This window comes from Engraulis encrasicolus, chromosome 3 (genome assembly GCF_034702125.1).
Source record: "Engraulis encrasicolus isolate BLACKSEA-1 chromosome 3, IST_EnEncr_1.0, whole genome shotgun sequence".
NCBI lineage: Eukaryota > Metazoa > Chordata > Actinopteri > Clupeiformes > Engraulidae > Engraulis > Engraulis encrasicolus.
In genome coordinates, this window is record NC_085859.1 from 58,968,783 (window position 1) to 58,988,667 (window position 19,885).

Here is a 19,885-nt window from a genome sequence, read left to right on the forward strand (position 1 = left end):
TTGTGTGACTAAAAATATGGAAGCTCAGCTTGCCTGTTTCGTTGTCTATTGTAGAAACACAACCAGGAATGGACGGATAACTATTATTTGTTTACTTTTAAAACAGTACTCATCACCACCATACCAGCCATAAGAGGATGTAAATAAATGACAGGTGAAAAACGGCACGTAGCATAAGCTCCTAGGAACTGAGCAGCTACGGACACGCATCCTGCTGCCACGTCCACGTCGCCGTGTACAGGTAGGACCACAGAGTGACAGCCGCACAACCAATCGTAAGTCGAGCAGGAGGCGGGACTTGGCTCCTGTTTCGCAGAATTCGAATGGGGGCGGGCACCCATGTCAGGGCCGTGGAAGAGGAGGAACCTCGTATCAGTGACAGACAGTGTGGCTAAGTTGCTGGAAACAGATTTGAAGACATGTGTGGTATGGGATCGCTTTAAATTTAACATTTTCGCAATTGTATTGTTGAGCTGTCCTATGTGTTGTTGTTTGAAATGATTGACCAGCTAGGGGAGACGATGTTTAGCAACTTCGATTTCTGCTGTTACGTGGGTGTTGTTGGATAGCTTGTTAGCCATGTCGTCGGGAAGCCCCAGTCATACAGCCTTGTGTTTAGCTAAGTATCACGAATCTATGGGTTAATTGAGTGTAGAAAGGATCAGCATTTTTTCTTTAGATTGGCCGTTCAACTGTCTGTTCATTTAAAACAACCCCATCGTATTCCTGAAGCCCGTGGATTTCCATTGTCACATACATCATCACTTTTTGGTGGCATCCTTTCCAGAACCCATACTAATTACATCGTGCAGGGCAGTCAGCTAACGTTGCTGCTAGCTAGCATTACCTTACCAGCGATTATTGTGATGTCTAGTTTGTACATATTTGACATTTGTCTTCTGGGCTAGGCTATTGTTGTCCATTCGGTCTCTCACCCATGGTTGTCGCTGGGGGTAGCCTAACTATCATACCCAGTAGCCTACTTGACAGCTGGCTGACATCCGTGTTGTTGAGAGGCTGCCCCTGCACTCTCTGAAATGGATGTTATTATAACACTGCCCACAGTAATTAAGTAACCAGAAGAGATAGTTGTTAATATCTTTCTTTGTGGGTTGGTGGAATGAAATGCCAGTGATGGACGTCGTTGACTGACCTGTGTAAAAAGAAGAATCCAACTCAACCTCAGACTTTGTCCCATCACAGTTGATTTGCCTTCTCTGCTTTGAATGCATTCTACCGTGATCAAGTCAGGTTGTAGGCTAGCCTATAGTGTCATTTTCTCTTCAGTTTGATATTAGGCTACTAGAGCTACTCGTACTCGTACATCAGTATTTGCTTGGCTGCTGCCTTAAGGTGGGATGTGCTATCGAAATCCATAGGCCTACCGTGGTTCATTCAGTCGATGTGATAAGGTGTGCATTAGGAAACGGAGTGTCTATGGTCTATGGGCTGCTCTGTTGCCCAGACAATGTAACAGTGATACAGACCAGTTGTGTATCAAGTAGTAGGGTTCTAAAGGTGTCTCTTAACTTTAAAGCGAGAAGACTATCAGGATTCATGCTCTTGGGCCAGTGATGGTCCCATGTCTATTTTTGTGTCTGGCCATCCTTGCTGCACAAAGCTGGGCCTTGTTTTGAATGCCCACACCCACTCTACGTACTTGCTGTAGATTGCCCTCCCTCTCTCCCCCTTTCTCCTTCACTCCTCAGCCTTCAGACCTCCGAAACGAAACGTGCCCAGCTGCCCTGAATGAGGCTTCTGTTGAACTCGTCTGCCTCTGGCAACCCCTCTCCGTCTCTCTCTTCCCTTGGTGTCTGTTAGTGCGAGGGGGACTTCATCTTCAATATATACAGAGGCATTGTGGTGGTGGTGGTGATGGAGCAATTTGTATGCTTGCTTTAGTCGGCTAAATTAATTAGGCCTAGTACTACTAGGTGGCCTAACTTAGTACTTCAGAAGACAATATTTGACTGTAGGATTCAGAAAGCATAGCCTCAGGAGTCTGGGTGCCGCTGTCACAAAGATTGGGAGTCTATAGTTCAGTGATGCTTGTTTTTTACCACACACACAAACACACACACACACACACACACACACACACACACACACACACACACACACACACACACACACACACACACACACACACACACACACACACACAGACACACACACACACACACACACCTGCTGAAGTGTGTGTGTGTGTGTGTGAGAGACTTTAGAAGTCATTCCAAGCATGTTCAATTTGACCAAGATGCTCAGTCACCCTTTGGGCATATTTGTTGTTTAAGAAAACACCAGTTGCGTTGGTCTTGTCAAACTGCCCTGTCAGGATGGGCTAGAGGAGTGGTTTGTTATGTGAGTGTCTGTGAAAAGGCAGGTGTATTTCTGTCCTGCATTTCGCACATGGAGGCAGTTTAATGTGCTTTACAAAATTAAGCTTTAGACAATGGTACACTAATGAAAAAACTAAGCCTTTTGGTGTTAAATGATAAAATGTGTCTTCTGAGGAAGGCCGTTTGAGTTATCAACCAAAGAGAGCCATATTTGAAGTTAAACAATGTTATAAACCACTTGGTTTAAGCTGCAGCTACAGCTGTTGCGTACCTACACATATTTCCAGTGATGGTATCTTCAGGTGTGCCTGACAGGAGGAGAATGACGTTGGAGTCAGACAGTCACAAAGTGAAATTGGGTGTGTTTCTCTCTCTCTCTCTCTCTCTCTCTCTCTCTCTCTCTCTCTCTCTCTCTCTCTCTCTCTCTCTCTCTCTCTCTCTCTCTCTCTCTCTCTCTCTCTCTCTCTCTCTCTCTCTCTCAAGCTGTGAGTTGTGGGAGTCTGACTGGTTTATGAACAAGGTATAAGCTTATTGCCCAGTTATCTTTTACGTCATGCATGTTGTTCTTTCTCTCCTGAGGTGGGACAGCTGTTAAACAGGTATACTGTATACACACCTGGTGTTAGAATGCATCCGTATTGTTAGCCCACAGGTTGTTGACCTTGCCCCAGCCCTGCTCTCAAACACTCACAGTCTATTTGAACAGACCTACTTGTTAGTCTTAGGCCTACTGTTTTCCTTTCTGATTGCTGGAATAAGATGGACGCAATGCTGAATGACGGGGTTATGAATTATTAACTTCTGTATATTTGCCTAGTTAAGTCATCAACAATGAGATGCTATTCTCATGGCCATCAACACTGTCATCAACCATGTGGTATCATCATATCAGAACTTTGAGCAGTTGAAGGCATTCAAAATGTTGTGAGCACTTGCATAGTTGGAACACTGTTTAAACATGAAGGAAGCAGCAAGGCAGAAATGTGTTAAAGTGTGTGTGTGTGTGTGTGTGTGTGTGTGTGTGTGTGTGTGTGTGTGTGTGTGTGTGTGTGTGTGTGTGTGTGTGTGTGTGTGTGTGTGTAAGGAATCTTTGCCTACCTGAACTACCATGTGCCCCGTACGCGGCGGGAGATTCTGGAGATCCTTCTGAAGGGACTGAGGAGGCTAGAATACCGCGGTTACGACTCAGCAGGTAACACACACACACACACACACACACACACACACACACACACACACACACACACACACACACACTATGAAGAGCTGCAGAGGCTAGAGTACCATTTATACAGCTAGGCAGGTAACACACACACACACGCATGTACGCGCACATATACACTCATTATGAAGAGTTTGAGGACTCTGCAGGTACCATGCACACACGCACACTTGGCCCATCATTCGCCTACTATAAAGTGGTAGCTTTTAGAAGCCACCCAAAAATGTCACTGACATCACAGAACAAGGATAACTGCCCTGTTGAACCATTCTACTGTATGTCCTCCAATGTCTGGAGACAAAGAATATCTTTCAGCGGATGGTTTTATGAACCCCTTCTGAGTCCCACTAACTGAGAGATGTAGTCTCTGCTGCTCTGCTCTGCTCTGAGCCAGCATTTCTGTCCTGCTGTCAGTGCTCTTTCAGCACTGATGCTCTGCTCTGCAGTCTGCCACCTGCATTCCTGAGGTCAGCAGCTGCAGGCAGGCATGTCTGTCTACGTACCTGAACGCACCTGTTTAAAACAGGTGTGCTGTCTATAGAACAGAAGAAAACGGGGCTAGGTGGCGAATCAGGCTGACCCCTCTTTACCTCCTCCACTCCTAAGGATATGGTAGCCTTGTAATTATCAGAGGCTGTTTTGGAGGATGTTGGGCAATCCTGTCGTCCCAGTGATTCTTGACAGTCAGCATTCAAGTAGTTGTCAAATGTCTTCCATTTGACACACAGGGATTTTATACTAACATGTTGATAAACATATGTTATAACATGTAATATATTATGATGACGTTGGAAATATCCTACATTTGCCTTTGGATCATAACACTCCTCTACAATCAGGTTTCAGTCCATGTGGGAGTGCAGCCAGGCGGGTTTTCTGTAGCAAGTGTGTAGTGTTGCTTGTGGTATAGACCATAGGTGGGGCCTAAACTCTACTGCATTGAACCACAGGAGACTAGAGGCTGACTCTGCTGTCTGTGTGTATTGTGTTTTCCAGGTGTGGGCATTGACGGTGGGAACAGCAAGGACTGGGAGAGCAACGCCAGGAGCATCCAGCTCATCAAACAGAGAGGCAAGGTCAAGGCCCTCGACGAGGAGATCCACAGTAAGTGTGAGAGTGTGTGCGCGTGTCTATAGCCAAGTTTGTATAGTGTAGCCAAGGAGACAACTGAGTGGGGACGGGACTTAGTTGCCATTGGGGATATTAGTCTTGTTTTATTTTTCTTTAAAAACATTTTTTTAGGGGCTTTTATGCCTTTATTTGACAGGACAGTTGAAGATGGTGACAGGAAGCGAATGGGACAGAGAGACAGGGGAGGATCGGGATATGACCCCGGCCGGACTCGAACCGGGGTCCCCGGGGGTGGGCATGCAAGCCCAAATGTGGGGGGCTTAGCGCACTGCGCCACAGCTTCCCCCTTGTTTTATTTTTCAATACTAAGTGAGGCATTGGGAGGCTTATGATGAGGTAAAGTGGGTGTTGGGAGGCTCATGATGAGGTCCAGGGTTGAGAACCACTTGAGAACCACTGGTGTAGCGTGTGTGTATGCGCGCATGTGCACGTGTAATTATCATCGAACAGAAGGGCAAGGCCAAGGCTCTGTACAAGGAGTCCAAAAACAGGGTTGCAGATCAGGTCAGGTTTGTGTGTTGGTCAGGATTGCAGGTCAGGATTGGGTGGGATTTTTTTGCATCAGGATGTCTTTTTTTTCCTGATATGCAGCTCATGCCATTCGACCACAAATCGCTTAAAAGTTAATCCAATCAAAAAGTATGTCAAAATTATTGTGTCCAACTTTCTTGTTAATTTGCTTCCTTAACTGTAATATTTGTAAATCTATTGAAGCATGTGGTATTTCTTTATTGGGGGCATAATTTGTGGTTTTCTGAAATGGCATACCCTGACCCCACCCCTGCACAGAAATGTGTGTGAGAGAGAGAGAAATGCATTACATTACATTACATTTAGCTGATGCTCTCATAGATCAGGTTATTTTAAGCCCAGTATAGAGCTCCGGGAGCAGGGGAGGGTAAGATGCCTTACTCAATGGCACTACAACTGTGGATGAGGGTACAGGAAGTATAACATTAGTATGGGATCATTACGTTACGTTACATCACGTTACATTTGGCAGACACTTTTTTATAAAGCGACTTACAACCAAGGATGTAATATCACAGCATACTGTACAACACTTGCAGGTACAAGGTACACAAGAAATACCCAGAACAATAGGTGCAAATGCATAGTGTTTTAAAATATTTTAATAAATTAAAAAAAAAAGTACATTAGCACAGAGTTAAGTACAATGGACACAGTAAATAGTCACGAAAGAAGAGAGTCTTCACTTGCTTTTTAAAGGTTGATGATTAAATATAACTTTGCATATAGACCATGAATATATGCAGGATGCTCACAAATGATTCTGTTTTTATTTAATCTAAAAAATGCAGAAAATGTTACTCAGAGATTATTCATTTATATTGGTTGGCATGTAGCGGCTTACTGTACAGCACACTAGCCTAAAGCCCATGATTTTCCCGTGCAATTCTGGGATTTGATGAAGTGTACCGTATAAATACACCAGATGATCACAAAGACTATTCTGAAATTTTTATCTACAAAAATTAAGGAAATCACTTGTGGAGGCGATTTCTTCATTTCCTGCGACTGCCTACCAGGGTAACCTGATGATGCATGTGATTTCTTTCTGACTTGCAGAGCAGCAGGACATTGACTTGGACGTGGAGTTTGACGTCCACCTGGGAATTGCACACACTCGCTGGGCCACGCACGGAGAGCCCAGCCCCGTCAACAGCCACCCACACAGATCCGACAAGAAGAACGGTCAGTACAGCCTCTTTGTGTGTCTGTTTCTCTGTCTCTGTGTGTCTGTATTTGTGTCTGTATTTCTCTCTGTCCAACCTGCTGACCGTTTGCAATTTGGGAGTTAATTGTTAAGTGTTTGTGCTATCCCACATTTTCTTTGACATTGGGTGGTTACCTTTTTTTTTTTAAATTGCTCATTACTTGCTTGTCCTCTATGACTAGTTAGTTTTGCTTCAAGGATGTACTCCTGGTATGGATATGGTTTCTTAGAGACCAATTGGTTTGTAGGAAGAGCTTACATGTGAATCAGGCATTGTTAACCGTGCAGTTAATAATTATGAGGGTTTGGACTGTTGATGGGGTATATGGCATTTCTTCAACACTACACACACTCAACACACACTGTGGTCTTTCACGCACAATGATGAATAATTTTGTGTCATTGCTTCAAGTGCAATCTGTCTTTAGAAGCTGTGTGGTAGGCATCTGTATCTTTGGACCCTCAAACATATCCTACAGAATTAGTCTAATATGTTACCTTTGTACCTGACATGACAAATAGGCTACCGCAATACCTTTAGCATGGCCAGACCACTGCGTGATTTGAACTTCAAAGCCAACTCACAGTAAAGCTACTGATTTGTATTGGTTTGCAGAATTCATTGTCATTCACAATGGAATCATCACCAACTACAAAGACCTGCGGCAGTTCCTGGTATGTTATTGAAAATGTTTGTATTTTTAAAAAAAATGTATTACTGTGTTGTTCTATAATTAACTGATTTTATTGACTTATTCTTTATTTATTTGATATCCAACTTTGTAGAGTCCACTTCTGTTTCCTTTATGTGTTTTGTCTCTTCTATACTTCAGGAGAGCAAAGGGTATGAGTTTGAGTCGGAGACTGACACGGAGACCATCGCTAAGCTGGTCAAGTACATGTACGACAACCGTGAGAGCGACGACATCACCTTCGCCACACTAGTGGAGCGTGTCACTCAGCAGCTGGTAAGAGGCCGCGTCACTTACCACCCAGACTGGCATCATGCAAATGCCTATTTATTTCACACCAGTGCATTCTGTATTGAAGGGTGACGCCTTTGCAAGTTAAGTTGTGCTCCTCAACACCGCGGTGAAGCACTTCTGTCACGTCAGCTAGTTCGCACAGTTTTCACGGAGTGTCTTTGAATTCCTGTTGCTGTGGTGATTTTATGTTGCTAAATGTGAAAATGCTTTGCTGTACCCTGCCCAAAACTACGCTTAACCCTAACCTGTCAGTAAAGTAACATTTCTGCCACTTAACTTTTGTCAAGAACAGCGAAACGAGCAAGGGAAATGTCGAAATTGTGTGCTGACCAAAACCATGCCTAAAGCTAACCTGTAACAGGGCGTTGTGGAGCACGATTTAGTGTTATCTGAACACTCTGGTATGAAACTATGTTGCACCGCAGCAAGAAGCTGTCTAATGCAGTAAATGGCATGATGCCTGGTTTTAAATAAAACAAATACATGCTAGCTAGGATTAATATCAGTAGACTCGGAGAACAGCTGGAAGTGAAGAGAAGGTGTAAAAACAGCATATTTCCACAAATGGTGGAATGAAATTTTAAAAAGTTGCGGTGATGGGCCAGATGCTGTGTATGGTCTTTGCCACCATGCTGACCTGTTTTGTGTCTTTCTGTTCTCTGCTCGTCAGGAGGGCGCATTTGCCCTAGTCTTCAAGAGTGTACACTACCCCGCAGAGGCAGTGGGCACAAGGTATGAACACAGAAGTGGTGTCGCTTTTTTCCTCAGCTGTGTTGCGAACACACACACACACACACACACACACACACACACACACACACACACACACACACACACACACACACACACACACACACACACACACACACACAGAGAGGATGACCTCGGTTGCATGGGCCATTTAATTCTGAATTAACTCAATTTAATCCTGAATAAAACAATTTAGTTCTGAATTATTAATTCAGAATTAAAAACATCATGTAAACGTAACCACGGTCTCTTCTTGTGCAGTAATGATATGCTCCTCTTCTGTTTGCCCATGCAAGAGGGGATGACCTCTGTGGTCTTGCTTTGTACACCCAGGGCGTCAACATCTTAATGTTGTGATGTTGCGCCCTCTCTGTCTCTTCTTGTGTGGTGATGCTGTCTCCTATGGTGGTGTGCTAATGCTGTCTCCTATGCTTGTGTTTCTCTGTGCAGGAGGGGAGGACCTCTACTGATCGGAGTCCGCAGTGACCACAAGCTCTCCACTGACCACATTCCCATTCTCTACCGCTCCGGTAGGTCTACAGTCTACACTCTTTCTCTTTTTTCTCTTTTCCTCTCTCTCTTGCTCTCTCTATCTCTTTCTGTGTCTGTCTCTCCTTTTAATCTATCTCCCTCAATCCACCTTGCTCTCTCAACACACCACCCCACCCACCTGTGGTTTCTTCCTTTCACCAAGAAGAGCCCTGGCCTCCCTGGCCTCATTTATCAGCTTGTGTCCTAGAACAAGGATATTAAGCATTTTTGTTGTTTCAGAAAGCACTTATAACTGAGACAGTATAACAACAGACTGTATGTGTATCTACGTCTATACATGTGTATGTTTCCAGCCAGCAAGGACAAGAAGGGCTGTGCATCCCTTCCCCGTCTGGACCAGGACACCTGCCTCTTCCCCGTGGAGGAGAAGGCTGTGGAGTACTACTTTGCCTCCGACGCCAGGTGTGTGTGTGTGTGTTTGTGTGCGGAATATTCGTTCACCTCTGACGCAAGTTCTGTACAACCTCTCCAGGTTTGTGTGTGTGTGGAGTACTACTTTGCCCATGACTTATTGTTAACATTGCCCAAAAGAATCTGTCAAACTGTTGAAGCATTTTGGCCTGCATGCCCGCAGGTGACCCAAAACATGGCAGGCGGACAAACTGGACAGGTACTAAATTAAAATGTATAAAATGGTCTTCCTCCCATTTTGCCTCCTCTCCAGTGCGGTGATCGAGCACACCAATCGTGTGATATTCCTGGAGGATGACGATGTGGCGGCCGTGTCTAATGGACGGCTGTCAATCCACCGCATCAAGCGCACGGCCGGAGACCACCCAGCACGCGCCATCCAGACACTGCAGATGGAGCTGCAGCAGATAATGAAGGGTAAGAGCAAGCGTGAGAGAGTGTGTATGTGTGCAGTGCACGTGCGTGCGTCCGTCTGTCCGTCCGTTTCTCCATGCATACTTTTACAAGTGTGCATTCTCTTTCGGGTGTGAAGTCTCCCCCCTTCCCTAACTGTCCTGTGTGTGGCAAACACGAATGCAACTCATCCCTGGCTGTGAGCAACATGAGGAAAGATAGCAACTTGCTTTCAGACGGCCATCACTGACTTATGAGAGATAATGAACCTGGTAAATCAAAACATTGTAAATTATACTGTATGAAATGCTGGTTCACACACACAAAATATTTTAAATCTTTCTGTTTTGCATAACTTTGGCGATCAACACCAATTCCACTGCAATTCCATTGTGAGTGTTTTATCGCCTTTGCAGCAAATATTGATTTTGACATCAGTTATTGTTCTGAGTCGTAAAAAAACTCCCTCAAATATTGAAAACAGTGAAATCTTCCCCACAAGACTGTGATTTGGAGAATCTCTGTCCTTCTGAGAGTGCATATCAAGGAAAGGAAGCACACTGCCGTGCCACAGACATCTTATCAGTCCTTCTGTTTTAACTGGAGCCACTGTTGAAGTGGCAGAACATGGCAATGTTTTTTTTTAGATGAGAGCAGTGTTGCCAATTGGGCTGTTAAGGATTACCGTCTGAGGGTAAAACAGGGTATTGAGCAGGTTTTTTGTGCATTTAGGCCATAGAAAGGAATAGAATTGAGTTCAAATTGGGCGGGATGTAGTGCTTCCAGTTAGGTTTATTTTGAGCATTTATTGGGCTTAAGATCAGGCACCTTTGGATGAGAGTGTGTCCAGGCAAATGAGAGACTTGTGTACCATGCCACTGCACCATGTCTGGCTGCTGTCTCTGAGTGCCGTCAGAGCCATTGTCTGGATGACTTCTCCTCTCCAGGCCATTGTCTGCCTTTTATCAGCTGGGAGATTTGAGGGGCTCTGGAAGACAGATTGTGTGCTCTGCTGCTGTGTCCTGACACTCTAGCTATCAGGAGTGACCAGATCTCTTTGTCCTTGTAGTGACCTGTCCTTCACAAACGGGAGACGGAATGCAGAATACAGAACCTTGCATTCTCAGAACTCTGGAACACCGCGAAAAATGGGCAATGTGAAAAAAAAATCCTTGCCTGGCAGCTCTGCACCAGTGTATTGGAGGGCAATGTATCAAATTGTGGTTACGTTGTGTGGTGTGTAACTAAGTGAGGAGTAAAATTCCTGAAAATGGGTTTCAATTACTCCCTCATTATTGTGGTGAAAGTCCTTAGGGCTTTTCTTTCAGTACGTTTACCACTTGCTTCACCATCAACTCCTAAATGACTGAAACTGCTTTAAGCAATACCCCCAGTCAATGTACAGCCAGACAGAGCTTGAAGGCACATTACTTGTTGAGCGAGAGCTTGTTTTTATTAGCCCTGGGGTTGATGATGTGTACGTCACATGCATAGCCATGTGTACAGAAGTATGAAAAGTGTTTTTGTCCACCCTGAATGCTTTATCTGTGGCCAGTAGCAGATAAGAATTAAAGGTGCACTGTGTATGATGGTGGCCAGAGTAGGTATTGAAACTGTGGTGCCTATTGCCAAATTTCGTCTTTTCATGAATATTTACTGAGAAATTAATATTTATTAGTATGACCAAAGTACAATATGTTTTATACAAAATGTAAGAAGTACAAAATGTACAAAGTGTATTGTAAAATGTACAAAGTACAAAATGTTTATTTCTGGAAATGCATGTATGAAAAGTGTAATTTTACCAGTCATAATGAACACTTAAGATTTTATGGTGGCGCCGCCATGGCGGTAAGTATTCGTAAAAAAGGTAACATTTGTGAATGGGCTGCATGAATTCCGGAAATAAACCGCTAAAAATATTATACAGTGCCCCTTTTAAAAAGGAGTATATGTATCTTGGCTTCTTAGGGAATGGTCGCCTGTTTAGATCCTGTATCTCAATCAGTCCTTCTTCAAAAACCAGCAGATGCGGCCAAACTCGTATAGCAGATCTTCCATCTGCGGAAATGAGACAACGCTAAGACTTCCTTCCAGCCTGCTTAACCCTAGGCCGTAAATCCCAGAATATCAGCCTGAGTGTAACCATCGGCAGTCAAGAGATCTAATGCACAGAGACTAACAGTCACCCCAGGTTTCAGGTTTTTATGTATTGTTGAAAGGCCCATAAACTAAAAGTGATGTAAACCAGCGTCATTCCTTTCAACGTTGATGTTAAACTTGGAGGATTTAGGTGCAGGTCATCAGCTTGTTCGTGTCACTATGTGTAACATCAGGGCGTCCCTATTGCTCTTACAGTCTGCTACTTGGCTTCAAGGCATAAAGATTTCAGTTGTCATTATAATGCAGTGAAAAACATTGCAAATTGCATTTCTTTTCTTAAAAGTAAGATAGAGATACTTCATACTGAAGGAATATAACTGTAAAACCAACTTCTCTTAAACATTGACGTCATAATGACATTGTGCTTACACATGCGGTAGGATTCGGTTCGGTTGATGCTCTATGGTACGCTGACAGACCTCGTCATCAAGGCCAATATTTGGCCGCATCCGAAACCAAATCCTAGAACAAGAAATAGATGTCGAGGTTGGCAAGGTGCAAAAACAAGCGTATCAAAGTGCAGCATGTCCCATTAAATAAAGCAAGGAAAGGGGAGAATGTACATGGACTGGTACAAATGCTACACTATTGATATAAATGATGTGTATAGAGCAAATATGACGTCAAACACAGTCTAATGCAGTGCTCGTCATGTGTTGCATTTGAGTTAGGGTTGAACTAGCTTTATGCATTGAAATCCTCCCCACTAGCAAAATCTCGCTGGCATTGACAAGGTCAGATATGTAAAACTTAGAGATAACATATCTCTTGCAATACCAAACAGAAGTCTGTGAACTAGATTGTGTTTGGTCCATTGTTATGTGCATACATCATCTGTTAGTTACCCCCGCCACACACACACACGCACACACACACACACACACACACACACACACACACACACACACACACACACACACACACACGCACACAGTTCTCATAATATCAATATCTTCCAGACCTTGAATTCTGACACACACAGAGAGACTTTGAAGTCTGTTCTGACTTAGTAGTCTATAGTATACCGTGTTGTCAGTGGTAGTACATGTGCATTTTTGTTCAATTCCATAGTCAGGTCATGGCAGTGTCATAGTGGTGGAGTTGACTTCTGTCTTGGTGTCTTGGATGAATTATTTTCCGAAAGGCTAAATTCCAAGGGAGGCCATGACTCTAGTAAATATAATCTGTGGAAGGCCGTACATGAGCAATAGAGAAGAATTTGACTGTGTGTGTAGCATTGCACACGCACCACCACCCCCCCCCCCCCACACACACACACACCCACATATCCTCAGTCTCTCCCCCCTACCCCTACCACACACACACACACACACACACACACACACACACACACACACACACACACACACACACACACACACACACACACACACACACACACACACACACACACACACACAGATGTGCTTACTCAAAACATGGAACAAGCACAAACAGCTGTGTAAATAATTTTTTTCACACACACGCTTTCACAAAACATGCAGAACATGTAGCAAAGACATGCCGGTAGCTGTACAAACGCTAACATTACAGATCATACACACAGACACACACACATACGTGTATGTCAGGGGTGTCAAACGTACGGCCCGCGGGCCGCATCTGGCCCGCCAGAGGGTTCCATCCGGCCTGGATGTAAAAAAAAAAAAATGTTTTTGTTAGAATGCGTAAAAATGCAGGAAATTACATCTAAGAAACACAAAATTTTCTGGGGGGAAACACCCAGACCCCCTGCCAAAACGTTAGCAATGAATGTATGAAGTCAAGGAAGTTTTGCATAGGATTATCAGTATGCATTGCTTTCTACATATTCAACACACTTAAAGCGTGATAGTACTGAACACGAATCCTCTGCTTTACGTTTTTTTTTTTTTGCGATGATGTTACTAATGCGTCCCGCTTGAGGTCCACATGGGTTGTATGCGGCCCCCGGACCAAAATGAGTTTGACACCCCTGGTGTATGTGATTACAATACACAAAACATGCACATGACACAAATGTGTACTGGTAGGGTACACACACACACACACACACACACACACACACACACACACACACACACACACACACACACACACACACACACACACAGCCCACCTCACCTCTTCTTTTCTCTTTGCATGAGTAGTAGGGTAGCTTGCACTCAGAGACTTCAGGGGGCCTGGGGGGCGTCCAGCCTGTAATTAGCCAGCTCTGTCATTACTCCCCCCCCCAGTTACCGGCACTCTCTCATCAGGACACAGCCACACACACATGGGGGCCCTGCTCCAGCTCTCCTCTGGCCCCCACGAACCACAACAACCCACTTTAAGCAGCCCACCGCCCGGCCTCTTGCTGGAACTCAGTGGGGGAGGTGTGTGTGTGTGTGTGTGTGTGGAGTTCTGGTTCCTGTTGTACCCCCAACACACACGCACATCTGTAGAACACACACACACACACACACACCCCTAGGACACACACACACACCCCTAGGACACGCAGGAGCATCAAAGGCGAGCCACATGTCCGGCTGCTGCTGCTTACTCTGCAATCTGCCCTGTCAGCACAGTCAAGTGGACACCGTCATGGCTCCTGTCTCACTCTGTACTTCTCCATTCCTCTCCTGCTTTCTCTCCACTTCCTCTATATTTCCACTATGTTTTCTTCTATTTCTGTCTGCTCTCTCTCCTATACTCTGTGTCTTCAAACTCCCACTTGCTCCCACTTTCTCTCACTGTTGTGTTACTCGTTCACCCACAAATGGGTCTTTTGATTCAAGTGAACGTGAACATTTTAGTGTCTGATTATATTTGAACATGACCACCTTTTTTGTCTCATAATATTTAGGCAGATGGTTAGAGTTCACAGTGACCCAGTAATGAATGGGTAAGAGTGAAACCTCATCACTTATGGCAGTCACCACAAGGAGGCAGTATACTACTACCTACAGTCACCCTCTGCTGTTGCTGCTTCTCTCTCTCTCTCCGCTATTTCTCTCTGCCTCTCTCTGCATCTCTCTCTCTCTCTCTCTCTCTCTCTCTCTCTCTCTCTCTCTCTCTCTCTCTCTCTCTCTCTCTCTCTCTCTCTCTCTCTCTCTGTGTGTCTCTGCCTCTTTTTTCCCTCCCCATTCTCCATGATGGGACTGTGATTGCGAACTAACCCAATTTTTGCTGCTGACCTAAATTGCTGTTATTTCACACTGCGCAACAGCCCTCTCCTTCTCTTGACGGCACTTTTTGGCAACCTCACTTGTATTTTCTCTCTCCGCTTCTTTCTGTCATTTTTTTCTTTTTCTCTTTCTCTTTTGCCAGCTCTCTCTCCCTCCTCCCCTTCCGCCCTCTCCTCCCTCCCTACGTCCTTGTCCCCCTCTCCCTCTCTTGTCAGTATGGGCTGTATGTTTACTCCTTCTCCACACAGGATCATGAAATGACAAAACAATACGACACTCTTCATTACACTCCTCCACAATGGCTTTCAAGGCTTTAAAGCATGCGCACGCACATGCACACGCACACACACACACAGCCTCCCAGCTTTCAACTGCCATAGGGCATGTGGTTGAATCTCGTCCCAGGTGCTGTTCTGTTTAGCTTGATGTGTCTCTGCTACAGTCTAGTACTCAACTTTATTCTACTATAATGCTCAACTCTTCTTCTACACTCTATGCGTATTCTACTTTCTCCACTCTGCTCTACTCTGTTTGTTAGGGCTTAATGATATTGAAGCGAACCAAGAAATCGTGATGCACAGAGCCACAAACCTGCCTTGTGGTGCAAGAAGGTAGAATTGTGACATGCCCTTTCAAAGTTGTGTTACCTTTCAGTCCAGAAAACTACCACATGATATGACTGCTTGGCTCCTGTCACCTGCTCAGATTAGAGCACAAATATGTTTCCATCACTGACTCTTAGCTCTGTCAGTCTGACTTGAAGGGGAAAAAAGCATTTGTGCATGCATACAGGGTCACCAAGTACAACTAGGCAAACAAAAGTAAATATAATAGGTGCTCTGGTTTGGAAGACACACATTTCAGTACATTAAGTTGTTAATTCTCATGCAGTAAAGTTTTTTTTTTTTTTTTTTCGGTCGCTTTTAAAGTAGTACTTGGAAAACCTTGGCTAAAACTTTGGCTAAATTAGCTCGGAAGAAACTGTTAAACTGTTTCCAAAGTGGCATTTAGAAGTACAAATCTTTTGTTGGAAGAAATGACTCACGAGTGAAACAATTGCATATGGCTTATGCACTTTGTTTATTCAGTATATTCAATATGACAGTGATTCTATGTCTGGTATGTATGCTGTCTGTCTGTGTTGGCCCGGCCTGACTTGCAGATGATGTTGGACTGGGCTGAGGCGAGACCGTACGCTCACTGTCAAACTAAACACCCATCACAGGCCGTAGAGCCCGTCACTGTTTCCACACTGCTCTGACTGTCATGGATGTGGCCAGCAGTCCAATCTGTGTAATCTGTGTAATGTGTGTGTGTGTGTGTGTGTGTGTGTGTGTGTGTGTGTGTGTGTGTGTGTGTGTGTGTGTGTGTGTGTGTGTGTGTGTGTGTGTGTGTGTGTGTGTGTGTGTGTGTGTGTGTGTGTGTGTGTGTGTGTGCATATTCTGCATATACGTGTACTAGTTTGTGTGTGTGTGTGTGTGTGTGTGTGCACATATTCTGCATATACATACCCCAACTCCGATGAAGTTGGGACGTGTGGTAAACAGTGAATAAAATCAAAATGCTATCATTTTCAAAACATTCAATCTATTCATTAGATGGAGAATAGTGAAAAGACAACATATTAAGTGTTAAAACCGAGAAAAAATATTGTTTTGGGGGACATATGCACTCATTTCTAATTTGATAAATCCAACACGTCTCAAAAGAGTTGGGACGGGGACAATAAATGGCAGCAAATGTCGAGGAAGACTAAAAACAAAACAAAAGACAACACTTAACAGTTAAATACATTAACCGATGAGATGATTTTATATTAAAAAACAGTGTTAATTCCTATCTTGGACATGATTTCACCAGCTTAAACGGCGGGTGTATTCCTTGTCATGTTTTGCAATGTTTTCCTTTCTGTAGTGCTTACAGTGTGACAGGTCTTGACCAAAAACCCACCATTTTATCACCTGCTGGTCCTTATGATGGAGCCAAACTGTTAAAACATAGTAGAGAATGCAATTTGACCTTACTATGTGGCAGTAATCGAAGATCTCCCTTCAAAATATAATGCATGAGTGGCTTTTCATGCTGTTTAAAACCCATTTATACCATTCAGCACTGTATTTAACTCTACAGATGAGTGAGAACATCTTAACCAATGCACTACTGCACCCGCATGCCATCATGGAGGCTGACTTTTGAAGCTAGCACTAACACAAGTTGGATGGTCCATTTTCACTGTAGCACAGGATGTGCAATGCTCTATTATTGTCAAAAAGAATGGACTTCTACAACTTATGTCCTCTGGGTCTATTTCAAGTGAGCTCAGGTGCTTAGGAGAATGTTACACCCCTGTATCATTTTCATGCATTAAGCATTCTTAATATGGTCAATTTTCAATAGCTCTAATTCCTGGAGTGCTAGAGTGAGACTACAGCCAATATATATTTCATGATTTCATGAACCTATACAATGATTTTATTAACAGAAATATGTCTTATATACACTCAATCGTGGTAAATCAAAGGGAATTCAAAAATGTATGTAATAACTATGGTAATTATTCCCTTTGCATCTTTAATTCCGAGTGACTCAGCCTCTCTGTGATGATCTTATACCTGGACACCTATATTGTCCGTCAGTACAATTCATTTTGAAATGTTCTTCTTTGTTGTTTTATCTTATTTGGATGTTTACTAAATGTCACTGATCCCCGTCCCAACTCTTTTGAGACGTGTTGGATTTATCAAATTAGAAATGAGTACATATGTCCCCCAAAACAATATTTTTTCTCGGTTTTAACACTTAATATGTTGTCTTTTCAGTATTCTCCATCTAATGAATAGATTGAATGTTTTGAAAATTATAGCATTTTGATTTTATTCACTGTTTACCAAACGTCCCAACTTCATCGGAGTTGGGGTTTGTACGTGTACTAGTTTGTGTGTGTTTGTGCATACACACAACCTGTGTGTGTGTGTGTGTGCTGCAGGTAATAATAGCTCCTTCATGCAGGATGGTTGTGTGGTTGGACAGTGGTCTTAGCTGTCGTGGGTGTTGTCTCATGCGTGGTGTGTGTGTGTGTGTGTGTGTGTGTGTGTGTGTGTGTGTGTGTGTGTGTGTGTGTGTGTGTGTGTGTGTGTGTGTGTGTGTGTGTGTGTGTGTGTGTGTGTGTGTGTGTGTGTGTGTGTGTGTGTGTGTGTGTGTGTGTGTTCTGTCCACCACTTCCGCAGGTAACTACAGCTCCTTCATGCAGAAGGAGATCTTTGAGCAGCCAGAGTCTGTGGTCAACACCATGAGAGGAAGAGTGAACTTTGACGACAACACAGGTATGAATTCACACTAGTCCATACTCGTAGAGGAAAAGGTTGAACATAAGCTTTTACTTTTACTCTTAACCCGGTTCTTAACCCGATTGTCTATACACGCACACACGCACCGCCCTGCTGGAATCAGATGTTGTAGCAGAAAGGTTGAGCACATCCAGTGACACGCACACATTCACACACACAAACGAGTAGACATTGTTAAAACATCATTTTGATTCCATGAAATCCGTGAAATTAAACAATCACACAGAAAAGATTTCAGCTGTGCAGTGTGGACATTTCCCCCCTCTCACTGGCATAAGGACAGGTATGAGGTTTAGCTGTTATGGTTGTACTGACTGTGTGTAAACTGTATATAAAAATTCAGCCGTGCGTGCGTGCGTGCGTGCGTGCGTGCGTGTGTGTGTGTGTCCGTGCACTTGCACACACGTCTGTAAGTAGGGTGTGTGTTGCCCGCATGTGTGTGTAAATTGTGTATGAAAACTCTGCTCTGCTCAGCTAGTCGTCTAGCCCAGCTTTCACACGGACAAAAGGCAGAGTTGCGGTAATTGCTTTAAACTCTCCGGCATTAACGAGAGCTGAGTTTGCCTGTGAGATGCCATTGGCTGGCTGGGTTGATGGAGGCATATGGAAGGATTTTATCACTGGCTCCACTATATAAACTTGGATTGCACAACACTCTCGCTCTCTCTCTCTCTCTCTCTCTCTCTCTCTCTCTCTCTCTCGCTCCCGCTCTCGCTCGCACTCTCTCTCTCTCTCTCGCACTCTCTCTCTCTCTCTCTCTCTTCCCCTTCCTCCCCTCCCTCTCTGCCCCTCCCTCTCTCCCCCCTCCAATGCTCAATGTAGTGGAAAATGTATCTTTCTCTCTTTTTGTCACTCCCTTCATCCTCCCTTTCCGTGTGTGTGTGTGTGTGTGTGTGTGTGTGTGTGTGTGTGTGTGTGTGTGTGTGTGTGTGTGTGTGTGTGTGTGTGTGTGTGTGTGTGTGTGTGTGTGTGTGTGTGTGTGTGTTGGCAGTAACCCTGGGTGGACTGAAGGACCACATCAAAGAGATTCAGAGGTGCAGGCGCCTCATCCTGATCGCCTGTGGCACCAGCTACCACGCTGGAGTGGCTGTAAGTGACACACACACACGCACACACACATATACACCGCTTTCCTCATTGCCTGTGGCTACCACGCCGGAATGGCTGTAGGTATCACACACACACACACACACACACACACACACACACACACACACACACACACACACACACACACACACACACACACACACACACACCATGGCCTGTGAGACAAGCTACCACAGTCAAGTCAAGTCGGCTTTATTGTCAATTTCTTTACCTGCACTGGTCATACAAATAATTGAAATTACGTTTCTTGCTTTCCCTTGCAGCCATAAGGCTCTTACTCATTAGAGTTCCGCGGAACTCTTCTAACACAACTAGGCTTCATAAATATTCAATATGGAATGCATTCACATACAGCAGGGTCTAGAACTGGGCCGTAGGTATGAGCAGCCACTGTGAGTAGCCGTTACAACACCGTGTTCATGGCTTTCATGCCATGGTGAATAGCAGGACTGAAAAAGTCCTAATCTAAATGATAACAGTTGCTCATTACTCACTTGGCAAGTCGTCTTGTGAATTGTTGGCAATTGGATATTGAGGTTGGACTGTAGATTTTAGCTGTACCTTTAGCCATAC

General features: G+C 44.2%; 1 protein-coding gene across 1 annotated transcript in view; it reads left to right on the top strand.

Moving 5' to 3' along the window:
* The first annotated feature begins 315 nt into the window (after positions 1–315).
* The window catches only part of LOC134446422 (glutamine--fructose-6-phosphate aminotransferase [isomerizing] 1), a 56,086-nt gene continuing 36,516 nt past the window's right edge, over positions 316–19,885 (top strand). Inside the window, exons 1-12 of the mRNA XM_063195794.1 lie at positions 316–426; positions 3,424–3,531; positions 4,558–4,665; positions 6,283–6,408; positions 7,047–7,105; positions 7,264–7,398; positions 8,087–8,148; positions 8,617–8,696; positions 9,012–9,120; positions 9,383–9,546; positions 18,083–18,178; positions 19,194–19,291. Coding sequence (XP_063051864.1) covers positions 420–426; positions 3,424–3,531; positions 4,558–4,665; positions 6,283–6,408; positions 7,047–7,105; positions 7,264–7,398; positions 8,087–8,148; positions 8,617–8,696; positions 9,012–9,120; positions 9,383–9,546; positions 18,083–18,178; positions 19,194–19,291 — 1,152 coding nt within the window. The 5' untranslated portion in view covers positions 316–419. The remainder of the gene's footprint in view (positions 427–3,423; positions 3,532–4,557; positions 4,666–6,282; positions 6,409–7,046; positions 7,106–7,263; positions 7,399–8,086; positions 8,149–8,616; positions 8,697–9,011; positions 9,121–9,382; positions 9,547–18,082; positions 18,179–19,193; positions 19,292–19,885) is intronic.